The sequence below is a fragment of the Diaporthe amygdali genome (genome assembly GCF_026229845.1).
Source record: "Diaporthe amygdali strain CAA958 chromosome Unknown NODE_23_length_778278_cov_65_433824, whole genome shotgun sequence".
NCBI classification, from domain to species: domain Eukaryota; kingdom Fungi; phylum Ascomycota; class Sordariomycetes; order Diaporthales; family Diaporthaceae; genus Diaporthe; species Diaporthe amygdali.
Window position 1 is genome coordinate 712,847 of NW_026517043.1, and position 24,901 is coordinate 737,747.

At 51.3% G+C, this 24,901-nt stretch overlaps 9 protein-coding genes across 9 annotated transcripts; 3 read left to right on the forward strand and 6 right to left on the reverse strand.

Annotated features, from left to right (window-relative positions):
* Positions 1-129: 129 nt before the first annotated feature.
* J7T55_004946 (uncharacterized protein) lies at positions 130-2,817 on the reverse strand (the record flags this gene model as incomplete). The annotated part of the gene is made up of 1 exon (XM_053130689.1): positions 130-2,817. The coding sequence occupies one exon, from the start codon at positions 2,815-2,817 to the stop codon at positions 130-132; it is 2,688 nt and encodes an 895-aa protein (XP_052991372.1).
* Positions 2,818-4,475: 1,658 nt separating this feature from the next.
* Positions 4,476-5,993, forward strand: J7T55_004947 (uncharacterized protein; the record flags this gene model as incomplete). The annotated part of the gene is made up of 1 exon (XM_053130690.1): positions 4,476-5,993. One exon carries the CDS (start codon positions 4,476-4,478, stop codon positions 5,991-5,993), a length of 1,518 nt encoding a protein of 505 aa, XP_052991373.1.
* A 718-nt stretch (positions 5,994-6,711) lies between these two features.
* J7T55_004948 (FAD binding domain-containing protein) lies at positions 6,712-9,420 on the reverse strand (the record flags this gene model as incomplete). Its single annotated transcript, XM_053130691.1, has 6 exons — positions 6,712-7,296; positions 7,357-7,428; positions 7,512-8,154; positions 8,262-8,348; positions 8,608-9,305; positions 9,379-9,420. 6 exons carry the CDS (start codon positions 9,418-9,420, stop codon positions 6,712-6,714), a joined length of 2,127 nt encoding a protein of 708 aa, XP_052991374.1.
* A 1,252-nt stretch (positions 9,421-10,672) lies between these two features.
* On the reverse strand, positions 10,673-12,378 carry J7T55_004949 (uncharacterized protein; the record flags this gene model as incomplete). The annotated part of the gene is made up of 5 exons (XM_053130692.1): positions 10,673-10,763; positions 10,954-11,146; positions 11,220-11,699; positions 11,796-12,130; positions 12,227-12,378. 5 exons carry the CDS (start codon positions 12,376-12,378, stop codon positions 10,673-10,675), a joined length of 1,251 nt encoding a protein of 416 aa, XP_052991375.1.
* A 3,474-nt stretch (positions 12,379-15,852) lies between these two features.
* J7T55_004950 (nicotianamine synthase) lies at positions 15,853-16,924 on the forward strand (the record flags this gene model as incomplete). The annotated part of the gene is made up of 2 exons (XM_053130693.1): positions 15,853-16,086; positions 16,142-16,924. The coding sequence occupies 2 exons, from the start codon at positions 15,853-15,855 to the stop codon at positions 16,922-16,924; spliced, it is 1,017 nt and encodes a 338-aa protein (XP_052991376.1).
* Positions 16,925-18,079: 1,155 nt separating this feature from the next.
* Positions 18,080-18,383, forward strand: J7T55_004951 (uncharacterized protein; the record flags this gene model as incomplete). The annotated part of the gene is made up of 2 exons (XM_053130694.1): positions 18,080-18,188; positions 18,253-18,383. The coding sequence occupies 2 exons, from the start codon at positions 18,080-18,082 to the stop codon at positions 18,381-18,383; spliced, it is 240 nt and encodes a 79-aa protein (XP_052991377.1).
* Positions 18,384-18,594: 211 nt separating this feature from the next.
* Positions 18,595-20,168, reverse strand: J7T55_004952 (uncharacterized protein; the record flags this gene model as incomplete). The annotated part of the gene is made up of 4 exons (XM_053130695.1): positions 18,595-18,786; positions 18,871-19,864; positions 19,920-19,965; positions 20,105-20,168. 4 exons carry the CDS (start codon positions 20,166-20,168, stop codon positions 18,595-18,597), a joined length of 1,296 nt encoding a protein of 431 aa, XP_052991378.1.
* Positions 20,169-22,065: 1,897 nt separating this feature from the next.
* Positions 22,066-22,779, reverse strand: J7T55_004953 (uncharacterized protein; the record flags this gene model as incomplete). Its single annotated transcript, XM_053130696.1, has 1 exon — positions 22,066-22,779. The coding sequence occupies one exon, from the start codon at positions 22,777-22,779 to the stop codon at positions 22,066-22,068; it is 714 nt and encodes a 237-aa protein (XP_052991379.1).
* Positions 22,780-23,472: 693 nt separating this feature from the next.
* Positions 23,473-24,102, reverse strand: J7T55_004954 (cfem domain-containing protein; the record flags this gene model as incomplete). The annotated part of the gene is made up of 2 exons (XM_053130697.1): positions 23,473-23,892; positions 24,019-24,102. 2 exons carry the CDS (start codon positions 24,100-24,102, stop codon positions 23,473-23,475), a joined length of 504 nt encoding a protein of 167 aa, XP_052991380.1.
* Positions 24,103-24,901: the final 799 nt, after the last annotated feature.

Genomic DNA, 24,901 nt, shown 5'->3' on the forward strand with positions numbered 1-24,901 from the left:
GTCCTTTTCCTCCCCTCCTACCACACCGTCTCGAACCAGAAACTCAAGCCATCCAACCCTCCAACCTATCGTCACGAGCATACGAACGACGGCGTTCGCCATCTCTCCTACGACTCGCCAACATACCCTTCAAGCATTTAGGCTAAAGCTAACATTCTCTGTATCTTCATCGTCGTCATCATCGGCCTCGTTCGCGCTGTACTCGTTCGCGCTGAAGCCAGGCTCTACAGGATTGAAAGTGTTTTCCCATTGAGGCCTGATGTATCGCAAAGCGTGGACAACACCGGGCCCTTCCTGGGAACTGACGAACTGTGTTGCATCAACGCTGTCTCTGACACTGTTATCCTGTGGTATGCCGCCCGTGTCGCCAGTACTGCGGGCAAGGACGACTGTGTTCTCTACCTCGCCTCTGGGTCCCGTAGTGCTCCATGAGCGAATGTAGGGCAGTGCACAGTCTATTGCAGGAAAAGAGTCTCCGGATTCCTCCTCGGCAGTAGAGTCAGCAGGGGCAGTATCCTCAGGTGTCGGCTCCTCGAATAACTCCAGAGGCTCCTCTGAAGCAATGATGATTGTAGAGTCAGTAGCGTCGATGGTAAAATTCTCTGACGGTTTCACGGTTTCCTTTACAACAGCGGTAGAAATGGGGGAATTGCCTTCAGTCAAGGGCTCCACGATTTCCTCGACATTAACAGTAGGGGCAGGGGCACTATCCTTTGGGGATAGCTCCCCAGATTCCTTCATAGGAAGGATAATAGCAGGAGCAGTATTCTCAATGGATAGGCCTTTGGAATCCTCTATACTAGTGGTACGGGAAGGAGCAACAGTAGCCTCGGGGGTTGGATCCTTGGATTCCTCGATAAGAGCAGTTGCAGTAGCTGAAGTCGCCTCAGGGGGAGGCTTCTCGAAGTCCTTTCCATTTGAGGTGGTAACATGGGCAGTAGCCTCGGGGGAAGGCTCATCGAGATGTTCCTCGGCAGCAACAGCAACAGCAGCAGCGGGAGCAGTGTCCTCGAGATGTGTCTCCTCAGGTTCCTCTACGGCGGCGGTGACCGCTCGAGGAATAGTTTCGGCATCGCCTTGATTGCGACCAGGCCATCTCCAAGAAGGGTCATGGCCGATCTTGTCTGGTAACCAAGGGGTAGGTTCTTGGCCCCGCGTTTCCTCCACAGCCTCTGCTGCTGCCTCTTCTTCTCGATCTGGCTGCTTGCACTTGGGTACAGGGTCTGCCTCGAATATCTCATCCTCCTCGCTCGGAGCCATGTTGTCTCCTCCTACATGGGCCTGCTCCGCATCGGTTTCGTCGATTTTTGAAACATCATGGTCCATCTCCTCATCTGTCAATCGAATTGGAGATAGTGGCAAAGGCTCGTTGCTCCGGGTAGGACGAATGGGTTCGGGCGAGGTTTCACCTTCTGATGCGTGCGCTGACCGTTCAACCTTTGCCATTGAGTTGTCGTCTCCATCCTCCATTTCATCGAAAATTACCTCGGCCGGGACTGGTTCGACGCCCGAAATGCCACTATCACCGGTACTGGAGCCGGTTTCTTCCTGAAGTTCTGCCTCCTGATGATCCCCCTTTTCTGCCTCAACGTCATGCGTTTCGTCTCGTTGGTGTAACCTCTCCTGTACCTCCTCTCTTCGGCGGATTTCGTTTTCTACATTCTTCATGCGCTCCTTTTCTTCTGCCCTGGCGATCCCAACTTGCCAGTCAGCATGCTTCTCTTGAAGCTGAGCTTTCCACTCCCGTACTTCACGCACAACAGAATCTAAAGCGTTTCTGATTGACTGTGAAGCCTGGCCAAGATTGTACTTCAAGTATATGTCCGAGGTCCGCACTTTCTCTTCGATCTCGCCAGCTTCCTTTTGACTTCTCGACAACCTTGCACCCCCAGAGCGTTTGATTTCTATTGAGACCGTTTCTCCGCCACAAGCATCTAACCAAGTCGCCAGGTCCTGCTTTGCCAGAGCCAAGGACTCTCCTAGAAGCTTGACGGCCGCAAGGCCGTTGTCGTCTCCTTCCGGATTCTCAGATCCATTCCTCTCCTCTCCGGTATCAAGAGCCTCGCCATTGTTCAGCCCCTGTCCTGCATCCACGTTGTCTCTGGTATCTCCTAGGACGACGATATCAGCTCTCCATGATTCGAGTGTCGATATAGGGATTTCATCATCATCGGGAATTTCTATTTTGAGGTCCTTGCTCCAGCGTTCCGCTAGCCTGCGGACTTTCCCCTTGATGGTTTCCATTTCCTCAGCTGAACGTGCCCACCAGGTGAGAAACTCCAGCCTCGCGAGCCAGTGAGGTTCCATCTTCCGTCGGATTTCGACATCATCGAGCACCTCACTGAGGATTTCCCTCAAATCTTGCTTTGTGAGGCGTACAATGCCCGTTGGGTGTTCAACACCGGGCGGACTTCTTTCGGATGTGATAAACAGATGCTCGGGTGTCTTTCCTGTGAGACCTGCTGCAATAGCAGCCTGTGCGAGCCGGGATGCTGCAGCAACGTCTGCCTCGGAAACTCGCCTGTCATCATCTATTGATTCCGGTTCAGACTCCCTCCTATGCTTCGCGGGCCTGGCATCGACCAAGCAAAAAAAAAGCGGATCCTGTATGGCCCCTTCCGCAGACAATCCTCTTTTACTTCGTCGGCGGGGTCGCATTTCAAGTCCTGGGTTGAGTTCTACCGGAGGACCACCATTTTCGTTAAGTTTCTTGAGCATTGATCGGGTCAACCGGGTCGGGGTTGTGGCCTGTCGCTTCCTGCGTTGCCCAGACCCATTGGCATCGCCGCTCGCGCGCTTCTTGGTCGACGACTTCATTTGGACTTCAATGATGGCCATTTAATTCTAGGGAATAGATTCAAGATCAGTTGGCCGTTGGTCAAACAATAGTCATTCACCTGAAAACTTTGGAGCTCCTCAGCGACCGAAAGCCCCCAACTGCTCTGTAACACTATGTGCACCCGGGAAGTTGATTATTTATTCGCTATTCAGCAATCGCCCTACATTTTCGCTAAATCGGCGTCCGCAATAAAGGTCGAAACTAAACCGCTCGCAGTCGCAGTTTCGATTTGTGCTGCCTTTGTTCGCCTACGAAATTCATCCCGTTTTCGGGCGCACAGCATGTAACAGGCCACGAGCACGTCTACGGTAAGACAAGAACACAAAGAGCTATTCTTGTAAATGGTCATGCATTATAGGAACTCCAAATGCAGACAACTGAACTCGTCCTGATGACACCTTAATACAAAAGGAAGGAGAGGAAAGCTGTTGACCTGATTTTCACTCGAACATGTTTACGTTGCTGAAGTACGCTAGACAGTCTCATCTTCTGCCATGTATAATTGATTGTGAATTCTCACGTGGCTTGGTATCAACCACGTCCGCTTATATCCGCTTTTATCAGTCCTCCAGATCGAAAATCCCACAGGTTCACTTCAATGACACTGGTGTCAGGCTTGACAATTTTCTACATAGAAATGTCTATACTTTGAGGCTACGACATTGAGTCCACCAAGTCCACACGACCCGATATTTGTGGAGTGAAAGAAGGGAAAGTAACAAGGCTGAGGAACAATTCTCGTGCATCCCCCGTCTTGCAGAAGAAAATAGTTCATCGGCCATTACTAGCGGTTTGCAAACAACATCAAATTGAGGGGGGGAAGAACAGTGATATATATCTAAGCACATCTAATTGGGCCTTGGTGGACAAGGACAAAGCTATTCATAGTTGGATCAAATCCATATCTGACATTGACACTCTTCAACCTATGTTAACTCTCGAAACACCTAGGTGAGGTTGGTCTGGGGCTTCTAAACCGACTCAACCCGACAAAGGGCCTCGGCACAGGTCCCAATATCACCGTAGCTCAACTTTGTTAACAAAAGACTTGAACCAGGCGTTCAGTGTTTTAGCCCTCAATGCCATTGTGCCATGGTTGATCCAAGTCTCAATTTCAATGACACTTCCCTTGAGAGAATGTTTCCTTAGCCATTGCAGGCAACCAGAGGAATCAAATACCAAGGCAGACGTGCAGGAAATTATACAGCAACTGCCTTTCGTCCGTTCCAATAGCTCTTAGCGGTGCTTTGTAGTAAATGCACAGGTAGAATTGTATCTCACAACAGCTTTGAAGCCTAAAAGATCAGAATTATGGATAGGAATACTAACTTGACTCGAAGACGCCTTTCGACGTACCGTGCCTGCGTGTATCAGTAAGAGCCTGGTATCATTCAGGCAATAGCTACAGCTCCATTATGGGCTCAAAGTGCTGATTCCTGAGGTGTCTGAGGGGCGGCGCCTTTTTTGCAAAGCTGGATCAGTGGCAGCCTTGCGGAGACTATATATTCTGTTGTTTTGGTTCCAGTTTCCATCAACATCTTTTCGCAATTTCAACACACAACACTCCTCTCTCATCCTAAGATCATCGTCCTCCACTTTGATTATCTCTCCTCCATCGTACAAGACCTCAGCCATCATGACTTATCAAGAGCCAAAGACTTCATTCATGTCGCCCGCGGGCAATGTCAAAGACCAACAGGAGAATACACCCCACGTTCTGGCTCCATCTGCACTGGGCGGTGCATCTGTTCAAGCCTCGGGAATCCCTTCCAAGTGCCACTCCCCCTGGTCAATGGTCACTCCAACAACCCCAGACGGCTTGGCTGCTCGCTTACAGCCTCGTTCTCCTCGGCTTGGGAGCGCACAGGCCTTCGAGACACCTACGCGCCCGTCTCAGCATGAAATGTTTCATAAACATCTGTTGAAAATTGTTGAAGGTGCTGGTCAGAAGGCTGTGACCGTTCCTCACGCATTTTCCGTCCAGCAACAACCTCTCCAGTCAGCTCCGCCAGAGGAAGCTGTTGATAATTTCATTTTGCCCCTCCGTCAGCCTTTACAGCCAGACTCAGTTCGTTCTTTCTCAAGCGGTCATCATTATTCTTCCTCCGAGAAAGTCGTGTCCGACAAGTACTACTGGCCCATGAACAGCATCCATGGCACTCATGACACCCCTTATCCTGGTCTCTCACTGCCAGAGAATCCCGATGCCATTCATATCGGCCACTCAGTGGGCAAGTTCTCCAAACCTATGCTGGTAAGTGATAAAAACCGCATCGCTCCTTTCACTGCTACCAACGACCCAGCATCTGCTGATGAATGTGACGCACCATCCAAGGTGGCTCTTGGATTCAGTCCCGAATACCATGGAGACCCTAACCTCATGCGCAACCGGTCCGCCAACATTCCCGACGAGCTTAACTGCTCCCTCTTCTTGGTTAACTTGCCTCCCACCCTCACCACTCATCGCCTCATCGCCGCCATTCATGCGATGGGCCCCACCGGACGCATCTATGCCACTCACATCAACGCCCCTGAGCCCGATCGCAAGCACTACGGCTGCGCAGCCAAGGTCATCTTCTTCGAGCTCGTGGCGGCCAAGGCCTTCTACCGTGCCTATGAGGAACACGGCTTCACAGTCGACGGCTACAACGTTCGTGTCATGTGGAACCGCATCAAGACTGCACAGCAGGAGCACGCCAAGTCCACTACTCGCGTCCTCCTCATCGGCGGACAACCCCAGTTTGTCAACCCCACCACTCTGACTGAGTACTTCTGTACCAAGCTCCAGTTCCAGATCGACTGCATCGTCACCCACAGCGACGGTCTCAAGGGCGACACCGATGCTGTCGTTGAGTATCGCTTCGGCAGTTTCCGCTGCCAGGCAGAAGCAGCGAAGATGGCTCTGACGCGCGAGCATCCCGAGGTCAGGTGCTTCTTCCACTGCGACCCTTGCGATCCAGGCCATTGGAAGCCCTCACAGAGGATTCCGGTTGCCCCCATCAGGCCCCAGAATCCTCTCCCTCCTCCTATCAGGCCCTTGAGGTACCCTGGCATTTGGCCTTACCAGCCACTTACGATCGTGCAAGAAGACGAGGAAGACCAGCGTGTTGGTTCGACCTACCACCCAATGCGTCCCACCGTGCGCCAGTGGTAAGCCAAATTACAGCACTTCTCCTTTACCAAGCAGCCTGGACATATTCGATACAAGTCTTGGTCATCGTGGCTGGGACACAAAATTGTTCTTTCGGCCTTGAGCATCAAGTCCTCGGCTCTCATATTGTATCTGCTCTTGGTAAGTCAATCATGCTGTCAAGCTCTTCCTGCACTTTTATGCCCAAGTCTGTGGCCTGACTCCCGAACCAAAGTCCAGAGCCTCGACGTACAAATGTCTTTCACCACTCAGCAACCCGCACGCACCGACATCCTCTTTTTGTGTCATGTAGCAGCGATACCACACCTCGTCGCGGATATCCCCCGAACAAGTGAGATGAATTGAAGTTGGGGTGAAGACGTAGAATATGGAGTGGAAAGAGTTGGGGCATTGCTGTTGTCAGGCCAGGCTTGCAGCGGTGATGTCAACTTTTGGGACTCATCCCTATCATTATGCCTATCGGGTATGGAGACGGTCACATATTTTTCGGAAGTTCTTGGTCTTCTTGCCGTGTTGGTCCCTACTTGTGGGTCATTACCAGCCGGATAACAACTTGAAGCAGACATCACACTCTACATACTCTAGAGTATCAATTATGAAGCTCCTTATCCAAACCTTTTGTACAATCCTCGCTTTGCCAAGTGACATGCATATTCAAGGCTAGAGTAAGGTTCGATATGGCCTGCAAGGTCCCAAGGCTGCCCTTTCTTTGCAGACTCTTTCACGCCGCCTTCGCTGCATCCCGGTAGTGTTGCGTGAAATCATATCTCACATCAAAGGTGCCCATCAACAAGTCTTTTAAGAAAGCCTTGTCCGTTTCTCCCTGGGTAAGCAGGTGCAAAAACTCGTCTCTGTCATATCTTGTCGCGGGATCTTTGTCTGACACACGACGAAAGTTCTCCTGAGAAATAGGGTCAATGACGGTCTTCCACTTCTCGATCCTCTTTTCACTATAAAGGTCCAGGATGGAGTCGTCCGCTTTGCCGTCCCATATCCCAGCGAGACAGTCGTAGAGGCCGCCGCAATCAACGAACCCCCCTGTTATGCCGAGCCCGCCCCACGGGTTGCACAGATGCGCAGCGTCGGCTACGAGAAGGACACGACCGACTCGGAATTTGGTTGCGCATCGTTGGTGCATCTTGTAAGGTGCGAAGTTGATCATCTTGTAATCGTCTGGCTTTGGATGACCCGGAAGCATAGTTTCGAATTTCCATGGTTGCCTCTGTTTATATTCTTCGGTAGACAAACCAGGTGTTTCGCCATATGTAACGCGATAGAGTCCATCCGTGGTAATCTTTGCTGCCATCTTCGCGTTTTGATCAGGATACTGTCATAGTCATCCACGAAAGCAGGAACAACAACTTACAAAGAAGTTTTCCGGATGTATAATGAAATTTGCATCGTGAAAGCCAAACTTTCCCTCGAAATCATAATAGGTCTGCCACATATATTATCAGCACTTCTGGCCTGGTGAAAAGTAAAATAGCATGGGCATGGTGTCACTCTTGGGTGGGTACTTACATTGGTTGCGATAATCTGGGCGTCCCAAGTAAAGCCAGGATAGTCATTACCAAACAACGCCCTTCGGACGGCGCTATTCGCCCCGTCACACCCAATAATGTAGTCTGCCTCGAGCCTCTTCTTGCCCTCCGGAGCCTCAACATCGATCCACGCCTTCTTCTCATCCTGGCCAACGTCGATGACCTTGTGCTTCCACAAAATGTTGCCGTTATATTTCTCCAAAAAGAGGTCCAGCATGAGCTTGTCCAAATCCTGCAGCGGAAGGCACACGGTACGCAGATCATTGCCGTCGACGTTGGCAATGACCTGCGCATTGAATCCAGCAATGTAGCCGTGGTCATCGGCACGGCGCCAGCACATCGTGTCTAGGCTCATTCCTTCGCTCTTTATCTTGTCTAGAATCCCAGCCCGCTTCAAGTCTGGGACGGCCGCTGGCCCATAATGGGCGGCACGAGGCTGTTGGTCTAGCTCATGAGACATCTCGACAACCGTGACGGGAATACCATGCTTTGATAACAATAGAGCGAGCAGGAGCCCGGAGGGTCCTGCACCGACGATAATGACCTTCTCAAAGCCCTTTCCTGTCATTTTCGAACGTATGGGAACACAGTCAGGGGGAAGGAAAATCAGGGTTTCTGTGATACTTTAAGCCATGCAGGCCGTCATTCACTTCAAGACGGGACTTGGTAATCTTTAGGGAGGGGGGTTCGGTGTCAGATGTATAAGCCGAAAGGGTAATACGTGACTAACCCTTCAATGTTTAGTGCCCTCGTGTGAATCAATTCCATTGCAAACGTCTCGGCATCAATGATCGCCAGCTTTGCGGGGAAATGCCTCCTTGGAACCAAGAACAGGGTTAGGGGACGCGGACTTATCTGCGAGTTGGCTCTTCTCTTCAATATCTCGGCACCTTGAGCATGCACGATACTCGAAGCGATCTTCAGTGAGGACTGAACCTCTTTTGGGTACAATATCCTATATTTTTACATTGTGTTTTATAGTTCCTAAGTACCCTTTATGTCCACTCAGCTACACCATTCCTCGAATGCTGCTCGGCGGTTGTAATTCAAAATGGTCGAACGTAGGATGACCAGACCTAGGTGGAGGTTGTGCGGGAAAGTGGCCCACATCCTCATTCCTCCTCTTTGCATTGTGAGAATCTCGGCTCGTCACCAGTGGGGCCGAAGACCCAAGACTCTCCCTCCTCAGTGACCACAACTTGTCCAGCGCCGTCTTGAAGTCGTCCAGGACAAGAGTGTCTGTGAGACACTTGAATACCAATGCGAGCTTCCAGAACGGATTGACGCCCGTAGGCAAAGCATCCGAAAGCACGCCCGTCACCGAGAGTATGTCGAGCAGACAGAACACAATGCTCAAAACCATAGCGGCTAGCATAACAGCAAATCGTGGCGATATCATGATGACCTGGCCGAAAGTCATGTCGTAATGCATTTTCAGAGTCCAGACCAGCTTGATGCAAGCAGCAACCCACCAAGGATCGCGGAAGATGGTCTCAATAGGCCTGGTCTTCGAGAAAAGGTTGCTGTTGGGCAGGTCATTGAAGAATGCAAATGTTGCATAGACCTCCAGTATCCAGTATGGCTGCACAAGGACAATTGTCCCAATAAAAAATCGACTGCTCCGCTTGGTCATGAAAGGCTTGATCTTCATCCAGGCGATAACGTTGTGCAAACCATTGGATATATGAAGGCACGTGGCGGCAACAGATAGCCACCACCCGTACGTCGGTCTTGGCCAAAATAGATTATAGCCTTGCCATCCTCCGAGAACAAGCTGAGTGCAGGCAATCTGAGTCAGTTAGCTGAGACTAGAAGCCGGACAGGATACAGGCATTCGAGGGACATACCTCAAGTAGAATAAGCTTGTGAAGGAGGATACCCCTTCGCATGTTTGCGACTGTGATACCCATCATGACAACCAATGAACCAATCACTATACACATGCTCTGTGGTAAGTAAAACCTGTGCCACTATTCCAATCAGGATCAACGTACTAAACGCGACATTGACATTAGTGAAATGTGTCTCCCAATGTCATGGTCGACACTGGCGTGCGCAGATGAAGACCAGGTTCAATATCCACCGCTTATTGTGTCGGACTCAAAAGCAACGGGTTTGAAGCTCACCTAAAACCTTCAGCCCAGCCTTCTAATATTATTGCTGAGCGCTCTGTTGGAGGATTACTCGCACCAACCGCCCTGGACACCAGTCCATTGATACCACGGAGGGGACTCATGATACATTCGGCCTGATTCACGTAGTATCTGAATGAAAGTGACGAGGAAAATTTGAGGAGCCATGTGGGACGCTCATAAAGGAAAAGTAGCTAAACGAAAGCGTGAGAATGCTAGCGCCTTTGTTGGATACCACAGTCATTTATATACACCAAAGTCTATTCCATCGGTCCAGCTGACGTAGCGTAAGCACCAAGGACGCCGAATTTGATCACTACCGGACATGAGCACAGCTGAAAGGATGCTGCAGATCCGAGGGTCTCACCGTCGAATACGCACGAACCAGAGCTCAAAGTGTAAAGGGGCGGGCATGCACCCATCGACGATCACCAGGCTCCTCCATCCTGCTCGTGAGACGAGGCGGCTTCGATCCCCCCCTCAGCTTAAGGTCCTTCTGTAGGTGTCACAATGCAGGGTGGCACCGCTGGGGAAGCCAGTACGAGTGTGCCCCGGAGTTGGGGAAGCTTTCTCACACGTAATCATTGTACCTTCGAGTACGGGTGACACAACACCCACATCAGCCGACGCATGGACTTGGTGATCTTGGGTCTATGAGATGATTTCCCGAGTACCTGGGCATACTCGTGATGACAATGCTGGACTGGTTCCCAATTGGTCACTGAAGAGTGTCATGTTACGAGGCCAGGGTGCCTACATCAGGCAGAGACTTTCAGTTTTGTTGCCCCCCAGCCCAACCTTAAGCAAAGCCTAGCGGATGCCGTTATTAACAGTTATAAAGCTCTGATCAGGAGCAGCGATAAGATAAAAGAGAAACACTGCTTAGTATCAAACCAGCCTGTGGTCTTGGGCAGGTGCAATCCGTGTAGGAAATAGATTGCGATGTCAAGAACGTTGTGTCACAGGAGAAGTGAACACCTCAGACATGCCGATGGGATTGTGCACAGTGCTACATATTATGCTGCATGGCCAAGTGATGCCCCTGCGCAGTGGACAGTCCAATGCTATGTTTCTCCACGGTCTGACCGGCGATACGTACGCTTGGATGAGTGCATTACATCAGCATTGGTTACACACACCACGATATATCTATTTCATTTATTGCCTCAGTATCATAATTGACTTCCTCAAAGTTCTCATGCAGGCGCAATTTGCACTCTTCCAATTTTTTCCAGGGAAATACTTTCCCATTCCAGAGGCTGAACGTCTCGTCCTCCCCAGCCCATTGACGATAAGTTCAAACTACTCGCATCTACGTTCTTTCGGACCGTAGCTTGACTCCTTCGAAGCATCTCTTCTTGATAAATGGATACTGCACCCTTAGTACTAGAACCGTCGTGGTCGTTGACGGCATTGATATTACCGATGCACTCTGCAAGTTTCAGCGCGTCCATCATCGCATGTACACCGGCCTCTCCTCGCGCTGATGAAATATGTGAGTATTAATGTTCTTCTTCTTGTCATCTCGCACTGAACTGGGTCCTCCTGTGACTTACTGGGAGGCATGCAATGGGCTGCGTCACCGAGCAGCGTCACCCGGCCGATAGGTAAGTCGGTCAACATGAGCGCACGCTGCGGGAACGGATCGCCGATCAGTTTATCCACGGGTGTTAAGTCGACTATGTTGCGAACCCTTGGTTCCATACCACGCGTAGTCCGGATGACAAAATCATGTAATTCCTTCCGTGATGCTGTCTTAGTCCAGTGGGCAGGATCGGCAACATTGTCATCAACCCAGATGGTAAACCAATAATACTCTCCAGAGTGACCATCAGGAAGCACTCTCTTCAAGGCACAGAAAATGTGTACAACTGGGAGCCCTGGTTCTGCCGGCTCAGAAAAGAAGTTGGAGCGCGAGGAGTGACCTAGGCGTAACTCGTTCTCGAAGTCCTTTCCGGACAGGGTCACCTCGCCCCCAATGCTAGCCACTGGGAGCAGTTGAGGCTTTAGTTCCCGGCCCAGAAGTTGGCCTCTCACTGAATTCCCAGTAGAAGCTTTTGTCAGCTCACTTGAAAGCCAAAATGAGTGAAGAGCCCTCAAACGATGGCTTGGCGGAAGGCTGTTTGGCTTACGAGCACTGTTTGTTCCATCTGCGCACACCAAAATATTTCCGGTTGCACTGGTACCATCTTCGAATCGGACCGTCACAGATTCGGGCAGCTCTTCGAAGGAAACGGCTCGTTTCCCCATCTGACATGGTATCTTGGTGGCCAAAAATTGGCGAAGCAAGACGCGGTCGGCACGGACCATATCGTGAGTGCCACGCGATGTCACACCGTAGCGTGTACCCGGCCGATCAGCCAGATACACCACAGACTGTGAAGGAAGATCCAACGGGAGAAGATGATTCGTAAGGGCCAAATCTGGCACGTCATCTGGTATCGCGGCTCGGAGTTGGGGGATAATGCTGATGGACATTATCTGGTTAGTGGCTCTGGGATGCACAGAAGTTTTACCAATGTAGCAAGCAGAAAATCCATCAGTATCCGTTCAGTATCCGTACCTATGAATGTAAATACACCATCCTGATGTTCTCAACTCCGGGTCTCGCTCGAAGATTTCAAACGAGATTCCCCTTTTGCGCAGGCATTGGGCTAAGGTCAGACCTCCAATTCCTCCACCAACGATCAGAACATGGGGCTTTGCGTTGGTCATATCTTCCGTGTGGCTGGACGTCGAAGTAGAACGATAGATTGATTTGAATTCTCTCTGTGAGTAATGCTTGGCTCTTCCCGTCAAGTGCTTAAAGGTGCCGACCTTATAAGCTTTTGAAGCCAAGATGAAATTCGATTCTTGTCTCAACCAATCTCCGAACATAGGACCTAGTCTTGTAACTGGTCGGCATCGGGGGACTGCGAGTTCCCGAGTGGCATGAAAGATCTAAGTGGAGTTAGACACTTATGTTGGCTTGAAGTCGGATACAGCGAATTGGTCAGGTGGAACGCAGATCAGCTGCAACATATGTCACTTAGTGCTATTCATGACCAGGAATATATTACCAGAAATACGGGATGGTGAGCGCTTCAGAGGCATAGCCTCAGATGCTAGATACATACAAGTTATGGCATATAAGTCAACAGATATACCGTCAAAACAATAGGTCTGCGTTGACAGCTCAATCACAAGCACGCGAGAACTACGGGCCATTTCGATCTCACATTCAACAACCACGCGGCTCAAAAGGTCCTGATATACATTATCATGCTTCAAAATCTTGTATCATCTGAGTGATTCGATACTCTCAAATTGTCTATCTTGCTGAAGAATTCCATTGAAGTCAACGTTCTGACCCTATGATTCAGGTCCAATCGAAGAAGTCCTCCGGCATATGCAAAGCTCCACTATTACACTGTGTCCTTGACCAGTGCCCTGGCTTTTACCCCACACGGTTTCTCTTGAATGTAACGCAGTTCGCTGCTCGGCTTTCACCACAAGGCCCGTTTGCACATTCATACCTGTAGACGGAGGCCGAGTATCCGACTATGCTCCTCTTCGGATTATCCTCGCGCTGAATTATATATAGATGCATTTTCTCTTCTGACAGACATGAAATAACATTAGATTTCGTTATATTGAGCAGGGATGTGAACTGACGAGATTGTATGAATCTGGCAAGTCGACTGAAGCGAGACAGCTGTTTCCCTAAAAAGTTTGAAAATGTCCCACAAGTAGGTGGCTTCATAAACAAGTCATTCAAAAACACAAAAAATGGCAACAGTAGTAATAGCCTGACTTCTGCAACACTGATGCATTTGATTCCCATAGCCGTCAATCACCCAAATTTTCGTGATGAAGTCATTCAAGAAGAGCGACACGCTGTTTCTTCTGGAGCCATGTTTTGCGGCCATCTGATCAGTCTTTGCTCCGGTCAACCCCAGTTTTCTCTGGCTTTGCCAACTTTAATGAAACGTCAAAGTTGGCTGCTCTTTCCCCTTACACAGGACCTGGGTCCTGGGAAGAACGGCGATCCCCATCCATTATAGGCATGCTTGTGTGAGCGGCAGCTCAGGCCGCGGTGTCAAAGCAGGTACTGCTGCTTTCCAGGCTACAAAGGCAGGCCAGGATCGACTGAATTTCTGCTAATAGTGTTGCATCAATATTGAAGAAACACACTGATGACAAGTTTGAGCTCTTGGTGGTAAGAAGACTCCACAATGCCTGGATTGCCATGCCCACAGTGGCTTTTGAGTTTATGGACACTTTGCGTAGGAATGTCGACTCAGGCAATGCTTTCATATATCACGAATCAACAATTGGATGACTTGTGATTTGCAAGTTTTCATTCATTGAGGTTGTCCCTACGATCCATCTTTACTTGAAAGTCGATCCTGTAGGGCCTGCTAGTTGCCGTCTTATAACAGAGGTTTAACAAGAGTTGTGCGGTATTCGAGGGTTGTATAGTATCTACAAAATGTCCTATTAGTCGATTGAGACCATCCTCGATCAACTATCAGGCCGGGTAGACCTCCATGTTCAATGTTCTACCAGATTGCAGCAGGAAAAGAGGTCGAGCGAGAAGCTCATAAGTAATAACATTCTGGCACAATGGAGCCATCATCTAGCTCTCTGGTGGTGTAAACCGGTGCGGGGCATTTCCGAGGGATACTTTAGTAAGATCCATAACAGGCACTGGGCTCTTCAGCTACGAGATATGTGTTGACCGGGCTGTTTAAGGGCGACGATGTTGCGCGCTGAATCCTGCGCGCACATCTCAACGTCTGATCCGTCACTTTTCGATATGTTGACTGCTGACTCACAGTCTAGCATGTTGTTGCACGGATCCAATACATCCCCGAGTGGTAACCCTGTGTATAAAGAATGGTGATCAGATTTCAGTGAACATAGTATGGATGATTTCAATCACCATGATAGCATCTCCGATCAAGCCCACGCATGTTGAGAATAAGTGGAACACGGGAAACCAGGGAAGAAAAATGTTTGCACACTTACCTAAGCAGATCTGCATGCATTCGAATGAGTGGCAGTGGTCGTGTGGCTTCTTGGAACTGAGTAAGGAGTGTGGGGGTCATGAGCAAAACAACTGAGGCAGAAATGCTGAGCCTCACCTACATGTGGATGAAGTCACATGAACTAGCACTATGCCCAATCACCGAGGACTTGCTAAGCTAGGCGCTCAGTGTAAACCGCGAGGGATGGTTGGTCAAGAGCAGTTGACAAAATCGGGGAAAAGGTATTATACCATGACCAATTCTGGAAATTTGTTTGCAATGGGAAAGTCAGTTGAGAGGATCGACGTGGGGTGTTTATGGGGGCAGCAGATCTAGATAGATATTTCCACAATTTAAGTGATAGCGTGAACTTTGGATGGAAGTCCCACATGACCGGTGTGTTATACACCTCGAGTAAGAGTGGGAGTTCAAATGTTGGTCAACATGGGAGACCCAGACGCCGCTACTAATCGACTTTGGTTATCTGCAGGCTTATGTAGCGAAATAGGATCCCCTCCTACGACCAAGGTTCCCAGCGGAATGGACCTAGCTCGAGAGTTTCCGGTGAGACTGAACATAGCTTGCTTGCTTATTTGGGCAATAAGACCAACGAACATCCTTGGCAGTAGGGTTAGCTCCCGCAGTTCAGAGTCATCCGGGTTGGATTCACAATGGTGGTGTGAATCGTTTCTGCATTGACAAGGGTGACGAGGACCTTGATGGCCTACAGTCTGCAAGGATATTCGCCTTTCAGTAATGCGACTTCACCCGTATAGTGTTGTTTTTCGGCGCTTTAAAGAAAGTTTCACCAATGACTTTGCTCGCCTCGTTCATCTCGCGTTGCTAGGTGTACACAGCATGGGAATGCTTATCAACTTTTTCGGCGCCCACCGCGGGTGCATTCTGCTACGGATGGACAACTCACCTTTCGCTGTTGATCCGCTCAGGTGGCTTGGTCATACGGGGCCTTTCGTCCCATTCTTCTATCTGCTCCCGCGGGCTCTGAGGCAATGAATCCCACGTGGTCCTGCATCACGCTGAATCGAGCTCACTCCTAAGCGTCACTCGGCTGGGGAGGTACTTCTGGCACCATATAAAAACCACTCATTTATCTGTTGCTTTTCCGCCAGTGATTCTCATAGTTCGGAATTATTGCGCACTAGGCGACCCCTCTGCAACAATGACCGTCGACGCGAGACAGAATGGACAGCCCAGCAACACCGTGGAACGTGTGGCCACGAAGCTACCCTACCATGAGAACGCTGCTGAACGAATCACCCTTGGAATCTTAACCCTATTCGACAAGCTTCGAAAACTCGACACCTTACAACCGGATCCAATCAACGGGAGACTCTTCAACCAGCTGTTTGACCTCGTGACCATATCGAAAACGACTACAAGCCAAGAAGAAAGGGTGAGTCAGCTCCTCGAGTCGGCGCCATACCCGATTATACTGACCAATCTCGCAGATCCTGTCTGACCCGCGGGTACAAGCCATTATCCCAGAGCTGCGACAAATTTGGGGTGATGCTGAGTACCTCCTGGAGCTGGAGTTCGCGCGTAAGGTCATCAGGGGTGCGCCCTCGGTATCTGAATGCCGACAGCTCTACGAGAGCTTCCCGTACTTAGACCAGTACCGCCAGCTGGCTCGCATGGAAACCAACACGCTTGACACCGCAATCGGCGAGAAAGGCCTGCCGCCCGTTCGCAAGATAGCCTTCCTTGGGTCCGGACCAACGCCATTCTCAGCACTGTGCTTCAGGGAGAGGTTAGGTCCGAACGTGGAAATCGTCAACATCGACCGCAGCGAGGAAGCAATCGACCATGGCCAGCGAATGGCCCTCTCGCTAGGGCATGAGTTCTCTGGGAACATGAGCTTCGTTCGTGCCGAGGTGGCCGTCTCTGCTTCTAGTCCATCAACCTCCAACGGTGAGCAAAACGCGCCGGCCTCGCCTGCTGCCCCTGAGGCGCTGGCACTGACGGATCTGAGTGACTGCGACCTCGTTCACTTTGCTGCACTGATCGGCGAGACGGAAAGAGACAAGAGGGATCTGCTCATAGCGGTCGCCAAAGCCATGAAGCCGGGTTCTTTGATTATGCTCAGGAGCACAGACAGCTTGCGGCAGTGCCTGTATCCCAAGATGGATGTTGACTGTTGGGAGGTCCTGAACGTGGTTAGCCCCGTTCTGGCAACAAGGTATTTTGGAGCCTCAACCAGCCTGACGACAATTGTTGTCAGTGTGGATGGTTAGGGTGTGGTGAATCAATCTTTTGGCTGCTCTGGAACAACTTAGAATTGGGGGTTTGGGGCTTGCTGTATGGTTAGACAGCACCATAGAGGCAAACATCATGGAAACATATTATAGCAAAAACATAGCATTCAAATATCGAAAGCATCATTAGCAAAGCCATGACTTCTGGGCCAGGTAAAAATCTCTAAACTCCTGCTCAACTGAATTATTTTGCATGAGGAAAATGCTGCCAGATCAAGGAGAGGCTTTTGCGATGCTACTTATGGTTGCTGGCCAGCGCTTGGTGTGAGGCATGTTTGTATTTGACTTGCTTGAAATTGGCTGGGTCCCTCAACGTTGTCTTTTCATATCCGGGGCCTGGGAACCGTGTTCGATTGTCACATCTCGCATCTGGAATCTCCTCTACTGCAGTGGATCTGATAGACTTCTGCACAGCGGCAAATGAGATGTGATCACCATGCTGCTGAGACACAATGGCCAAGCTGGGAATGAATGCAGCGAATTGCAACGTCAACTACATGCCATGACAACGATGTCTCGCAACCTCGGGTGTAGGCTACACAAAAACCCGGAAACGCTGAGCCCAAGCCAAGTCCAGGCGCTTGAACGTTGAAATGCACTGGAGAGCCGTTTAACTTCGCTCGGGTGAAGATGATGTCATGCATGACGGAGGGCGATCAATGGCTCGACAGTTGGCAGTGCCCCAAGACGCGCGTATTCGTGGATTTGAGCCGCCCTACGGAGCAGGAAACCCCAGCTAGCATGGCTGGAGAGCAGGTTAGTTGGGCCGGCGCTAGCAGGTGGGCGAGTAAACCGAACAATGCCACAGCATGAAACTGCGACGCCTCTCAGCCACGAATTATAGGGGGCAGATGGGGGGCCTCGGGTCGGTCAAGCCTGACTCGGCTTGAGAGGTGGGGATGACGCTGCGGTGATTGACCTCTAGCAGCCGCTGGGCACGCGGTTAATAAGGACCACCCAGGCCCAGTTCCTCTGCTTTTGGTTGTGGAACGTATCGATTCATCCCTTCTTCGAGATTTCATCAACAGAATCGGCTTGGACAACGACTTGCTGGCCCCATCAAAGCCAGCAATCTGCAGTCGAATAGAACAACTGCTATCTTTTCTCAGCCTACCCACGCAGCCGACCTACACCATGTCGCCCGCAGAGACGCAAGCTCAGGCCAACGTGGTGAACGAGCAGACTCTCCCCGCACCACCTCCGCGGATAGAGATCACACAGCCGAGAGTGTCCCCACCAATGGGTACGATCATCCTCGAGAAACATCCCAATTTAAAGTGATATCTGAAGCTGACCTTGAAGGACAGATCCCCAGCGACCGCACACTATCGCTGATACCACTCCGCGGATGCGAGGCGGTGACCGCGGCCGTTGCTGCCCGGGACGTTTCTGCTTCTGCGTCCCGTGCCCTCTGCCTTGCGACTGCTGCATCATCTGAGAGGGAGGGTGGTCAGAGGACGGCTAGGCGTGGTTTTCTTCGGCGTTCACAGGTTAAATCATCAGCGAATGGGGATTATCGGTTTATTGGTAGTCATCTCAAAGAATTGGGCGACTGTGTCACCAGTCACAGTAATACAAGTTGGGAGCCCTCTGCGGCCAACACAATCACCATGTTTCCCAAGGCTCAATTCAGTGAGCGACGTTCGTGCTCAGAGTTTGAAGTCAGCGTTCGCCCTCTCCCATCCTGTCGTTGATGGCTCCATCGCGGCCACCCGTTCCACAAGCTTGGTCTTCAGACTCCGTGACCTGTCGGTGCAAAGCTCAAAAATTGTTGCCAGGTTGAACAAGAGAGTGCGCGAGGTGAAGCCACTGTCGACCAAGCTCTCCAGTATATCACGTCCCTATAATTGCTTAGTCTGAGTGCATAATGGTGATCGAGGGAAGAAATATACCTCCTCCATTCTGCCCGTATATAGCAGACACACGGCCAGGTTGACAGCAACCATTTCGTCACCGTCCAAGTCGGCTCGAAGCTCTTGCCATTTTGAAAGAGCGGTCTCGTACTCGCCATCTGCCATACCACACAGTGCCGATATGATTCTGTCTCCAGACTCGCCATCCCTGACACAAAGCCTGGCGGCGTCGGAGTTTCCTAGATGTAACCACAGAAGCGCCTTCGACATATTCAGTTTACCGTCGGCGCGACTTCTCAGGCCTGTGAGATGATATGCCGCACCCGCAAGGTCGTCCATCTCGATCATTGCACCAGCGACCTTGATACCCAAATCCACTAGCCGGTCCTTCCAGACCTCGCTGGCCGAATTGTCGTGATTAGACATTGCCGTCGCTATCTCAGTTCGGGCCTCCCTGGCAAGATCATAGAAGCTCATGATAGCCCTTCTGGGATCTCCAAAGCCCAGGGCTTGCAGGCGGACGATCAGGACACGCAGGTCCCAGGGGACGAGGTGCGTGCCGGATATCTCGTCCATGTAAATCGCACTGTTGACATCCTCGAGAGCTCGCACCTCTTGCGCTGCAATCTGGGTGGAATCGATAAGCGTCAGGCATGATAGACGCACATAGAGCAGATCGAAGATCCGAGCATAATCCGTGGGGGCCGGGGCAGGTTGGCCTCCAGTGCCGGTCAGTGCCTGAACGGCCGCGATGGCCGCGGCGCGGAAGTGACCTCTGGCAAGCAGCTCATCAATAGGCGAGTCTGGAGGCGGCTGCTTGCTTGAGTTGCGGAAGGGGGGTGGGATCGTGACGGGCGTCAGGGGATGATAAATTTCTGGACGCAGCAGGTAGGAGAAGTCTTTGGGCGGCAGGATGGCCGGACTGGTAGCCCGGTGAGGTGCTGGCGAGCGAGGAGATGGGCGAGGTCTGTCGACAGAAACTCGTGGGCTGCCTCGCTGAGATAGTGGACGAGACGGAACCAGGTGCTTTGCCTGCTGAGGAGACAGCGGCGAAGCCAAAGGGTCGCTGTAGTCTGAGCTTCAGCGAATAAAACATGCAAGCCACAGTCGGAAGGACTCACTCATCTACATCGAGTGGACCTTTGGTAGAGGACCGAGGCCTCGATGCTGCATAGTAGGTCAGCCTGTGTCGTGCCAGAGGCTTAAGTCTACGTGGTGCAGCTTCCAGGTGCAGGCGGGGGCCGCTGAGGCAGCGCCAGGTCTCGCATTTCAGTTCCAGGGGGATGCATGAAAATACAAGACTTACGTCTACCCGTCGAAGACTTGTTCCGAACGTGCCCGCGTTTCGGCAAAGTTTGTGATTGATCCATTGCGATGTGGACGAAAAGGGGAAGTCTCAGCTGTCAATGTTGCTGAGCGGACACTGCCGCAAGCATCTTGGGAGCCTGAGTGAGTGAGCCAGGTACCGCCAGCCGCGTTTCAGCTGTCGCCAGCTGGCGGCGACTCTCGAGGCTCTGTTGCCTCAATATTTCACTTTACCCATTCCACGGGCATCTATGTATGATAAGTGACAAATCTTAAGGGTAATAAGTAAGACCCAACAATTTCTGTCAATTTTAGCCCAAAGTGCTTAAGGAGTGGGCCGAAGGTAAGCTGAGGGTAACTAGATGTCGATGGCTAAACAGTGGCAAGTCTTAGGAGACCTAACCACATCGGAGACGTAAACTTTTAGAGAAAGGATGGGTTGCTGAAGAACTATACATTCAGTAAGTGATCCCTTGATCTCGTTGGTGGAATTGCGCATGGCCTTCGCGTCGATAAAGATCGATTCTAAGACATCATGTCGCGCATGAATTAAATCTCGAGCATTGACTTCCAAGTTGAATCTTCTAGAAAACAACGGATAATGAACTCAGTTGGGAGGAAAACAGTCTTTATACCATGGAGGGCACCGTTGTTTCAGAAGAGACGTTGTCAGTGTTTTCGATCTAGACATCCCTTTCCCAGAGTTTACAATGTGTTATGCCCTTGCTTTTGCAGCATGTGTCCAAGATACAACAAGAAAACGGAAACAATTGTTGGAACCTGCTATATCATTCAGGCTGAAATATGACCCTCACGTCACGAATAGAAATTCTGTAATCCGGCGGAACATGTTTGTCGAGGGTCCGGTCCGCAAAGTCCCCACCATATTTCGCAACTAGGGACTTCGAATGCATACCCTTCGATTTCCTGGTATCAATCAATCCTCATAGATACAAACCTGCAGTGTGTAAGCTGTGGCGTATTAGACTTTTTTGACAGCTTGCTTGACTGTGCCACGGCATTCCACAAGATTGTTTTCTTGTTGGCCGAGTCATGGATGGCGCCTGGGCTACTCAGATTCGCACACCCATTGTCATTATCTCGCAGGTTCGTAGGACTAAACGTAATTGACAAATATTACGGGGGCCTGCTATAGATAAAAATTGAGAAGTATTGCTCTAAAAATCAGAACGTACGCAGTTGCAGAGCTGGTCACCACACTGACGCTAATACGTTGTCCCTGTATCAAATGCTGACGTGGTGAACGTATATTCAATACGTGTCTCAGTGTGCTAGCGGGGATTGTATAGATACAAAAGAATTATCTAGTCCAGCGGGACCACGCCAGCCGCTTGTTGAATGTTCGCGAGCTGAATAGATATGGCGACGGGCGAAGCCTGTGTTTGCAAACTTGGGCAAAACGAAGGTTAGTTGAATATGCGATCGGATACACTCTGAGATGGACGTCAAGAAGACCGCTTACAATAGAAAAGAGTGCAGCCAGGGCAGCCACGGGAGCAGGGCTCAAGTTTTGCGACATGGTGCTCAGAAAGCCCTGCCATTGTGGACCTCGAAGGGATGAAATGCGAGATCAAATGATCTGATGGGAATAGTACGGCTGCTCTTGACGATAGGAGATGTCCATAACAGCCTCAAAATGGAAAGCCTCAGGTATTCTACCTCTACGGGCCCTCACAGCAGTGATGAACTCAATGTATCCCATCTGAATCCTCCTTCCTTTTGAGAGCTACTGGCCACAAAAGGATCTATAATCTTTAATTGCGTTATAAACATTCCTCCTGACACATTATCTGTAGGGAGAACCAGAGTGGTCATCATTGAATTTACCTACTTCCAGGTAGCTCTGTCGAGCCAAAAACATCTGGTATCTATCGCTATGCACTATTCATTCTCTCACTCCAAACAACCCATTGCATCACCCATCTCCCACACGATCTCGCCTCACTCGGCACCCTTGGCGAGCAAACCTTCCGCCTCCCCGCCGCTGTGCTCGCCGTCCTCGTCCGGCTGTACCGAGGTATACGAAGGCGGCCGATCAGACTTACAGGAGCCAGCAGATCGCACACTGGCGCCATCGGAGACGATCTCGCTGCCGTCGTCACTAAGCGCGCCTTCACCCTCATAGCACACCGCGACCCCCATCTCCAAGTCCACAGGCGCCGTCGCGCCGTCGGGCCCTGGACGATCGCGCCGGGGGAGCGGTACGCCGCAGCACGAGGTTGCAGAACGGGCTGCATCCGACACGACATACGCCAGTCTCAACGCCACTTTGTACAGCTGGTAGAGGATCCAGGATGCCACGACCAGGGGCCAGAGGAAGGCGGGGAGGAGGAAGACGATGGGGAAGAAGAGCATGAGGCATGCATCGCGGCGGACCAGGGACGGGACCCAGCGCTGGTCCCAGTTGTACGTTTTCGTTTGACTGTTGTAGGCATTGCCAAAGACGATGCAGGTGGAGATGAGGAAGCCCAAGCAGTAGAAAACGCTCAAGACGATAAACGCAACCTTGTGGGGAGACTCGTCGGAATCGTTGTTCGGTGGTTGGTGATCACCCCAGTGATCGCTCCAGTCACTGGTCCAGCGATCGCTCAAAATCGGGCCGTCGTGTGAGAATTGCTGTGGACCAGCCACGCGTCCAAGCAAAGGCAGGATCATTGGTAAGTTGGTGAGATGATTCTGTTGTGCTGGTATAGGATGTCGAGAGACATTCGACGCTAGAAGGCTGCGCGGTGCGGCCTTTTATTCCACCGACATGTCAGCAACCTGCCCGCATCAAGCCTGGGGCAGAGGAGGAGGCTGATGTGCCAAGTTCTCATCATATGATCCTGCGAAACAGGTTTAGTGGGTTGAAAAGGGCAACTCCGTATCGGCGTGCACATGTCCTTGTCCAGCATCGACATTGAAAAATTACGCCTGAACGGACATTATAGGAGAAGCCTCTTTACTTGTGATGTTTAAGAAAAAAACTTCCATCAGATTCGAACTCAAAAGCAGGTGGATACGTACGAGACGACTGATTAGTGTGAAGCTCCATTCATCTGGTGTTTGCGCGATACCTGACTGACCTTCACCAAAAGGCAAGTAGGCGAGGGCTTCGGGAAAGAGGGATTATTATCAGTATTTCAGAACAATATGTACAGGCAACAGAAACGGCCAATAATTATAGTCATAGCCAAACTCCCTCACACTCCCATCATACAGGGCTAGCCTACGTGCAGCAGACAAGCATCTTCGGCAGGCCCCTCCCAGCAAATTACAGGCTTCGTGAGCTGCCTATCCAACATCGTAACGCTCCCGGTCTTGTTATATCGTAGCTCTTGATCGCCAAGTCATCATCGCGCCAATATCTCACAGAAGCGCCAACCCGGCGGCTGCCAGCCCACCGAACAGCTCCATGCCCAGGGCAGCAGTCTGCCTTGGCGCCCAAGCCGCGGACGCAGTAGTGCTGCCTGTGCTGGTTGCACTGGCAGAGGTGCCGGTGGCCGTGGCGGAGGCAGCGGAGCCGGTGGAGCTGCCCGAGGACCCGGTGGCAGTGGCACTAGCGCCCGAGGCAGTTGAGCAACTGACTGTGCTGGGGACTGAGACACCGTTCGCGGAGCAGATTTGCTGGGCGAAGGTAATGGCCGACTGCTGGTCGGCCTCGCTGCAGGCGCCAACCAGGCAGCAGGCGACGTTGCCGAGGAAGTCCTGGTTCGCGCAGATGCACTTGGGGTCGGTCCCACAGCCGGCGTAGGAGCCGCCCGAGAAGAACTTCGAGGCGCAGCCTTGCTGTTGAGGGGTAGCGAGTTAGCTATGGTGGGAATTGCGTGGGATCGCTGCTGCTGCCGGGGTCTAAGGGCAATGCATGGGCGACTCGTGTGCGCTCAGGGAGAAAAGTGAGGACGCAAGACTTACAGCACAGGTGGGCAACCCGTTGAACTGAGCAACAGTCAGGCCGGCAAAGATGGCCGCTGAGAGTGAGACGGCAGGGAAGAGCATGTTGGTGGTAGTGCTGACTGTGCTGTGTGTGTTTGTATGTAGTTTACGATTGCAATTGGACCGCAGTCTATGGATGTCACACAACAGAAGATACCCGGGGTGAGTTGGAAGAAATGTAAGATTGAATTGATCTCATCAATGGTCAATGGCGGAGCTGGAGAAAGGTGAGGCGGAGGAGTAAAGTTCACCGAGTGTCGGCCGTCTTCTTTGATGTTGGATGTTCCGAGAGCAGGTGGGGAGAAACGCCCAGCTCCAGCTGAAGGAGGAACCAGGCGCCGATACCCAGGCAAAGCTAACCCACCTCGGAAAGCCTGCGAAGATGGATTCAGCAAGCGGCAGCCAGGGGGCGCCACCTCCTGCCTCCCAGCAAGACGAATGGGGAAGGGAATGGGGTCGTTCATGCAACACCATGTTGGCGACAGACTACTGTTAGACTAGCACTGTTTTCCAGAGTCTCGTCTGCTACTCAAAGCCCCGAGCTATTATGCCGTCCAGCTACGGCTTGGGTGGGTACCGAGAACCCTGAAAGTAAGAACGGAGGGGCCGGAGAGACTCTGGAGTTGGGGTGTTCGCGTGCCAAGTTCAAGTTCGGGCTTCTGAATCGTGAAGATTGTCCTATCTACGTCTACTGGATATGTACCGCCATCTCCTGCCGACCTTGCCCGGGTTGAAGCTTTTGATGATGCATATGCCGAGTTTGCTTGACGATAGCAGTTGCTGACCGCGAAGGTTTCCACTCATGGCAGGGGTTGAGCGTCGGTTCGGGTTCCTCGGCGAGACAGGCTCATGCCGTTGAGGT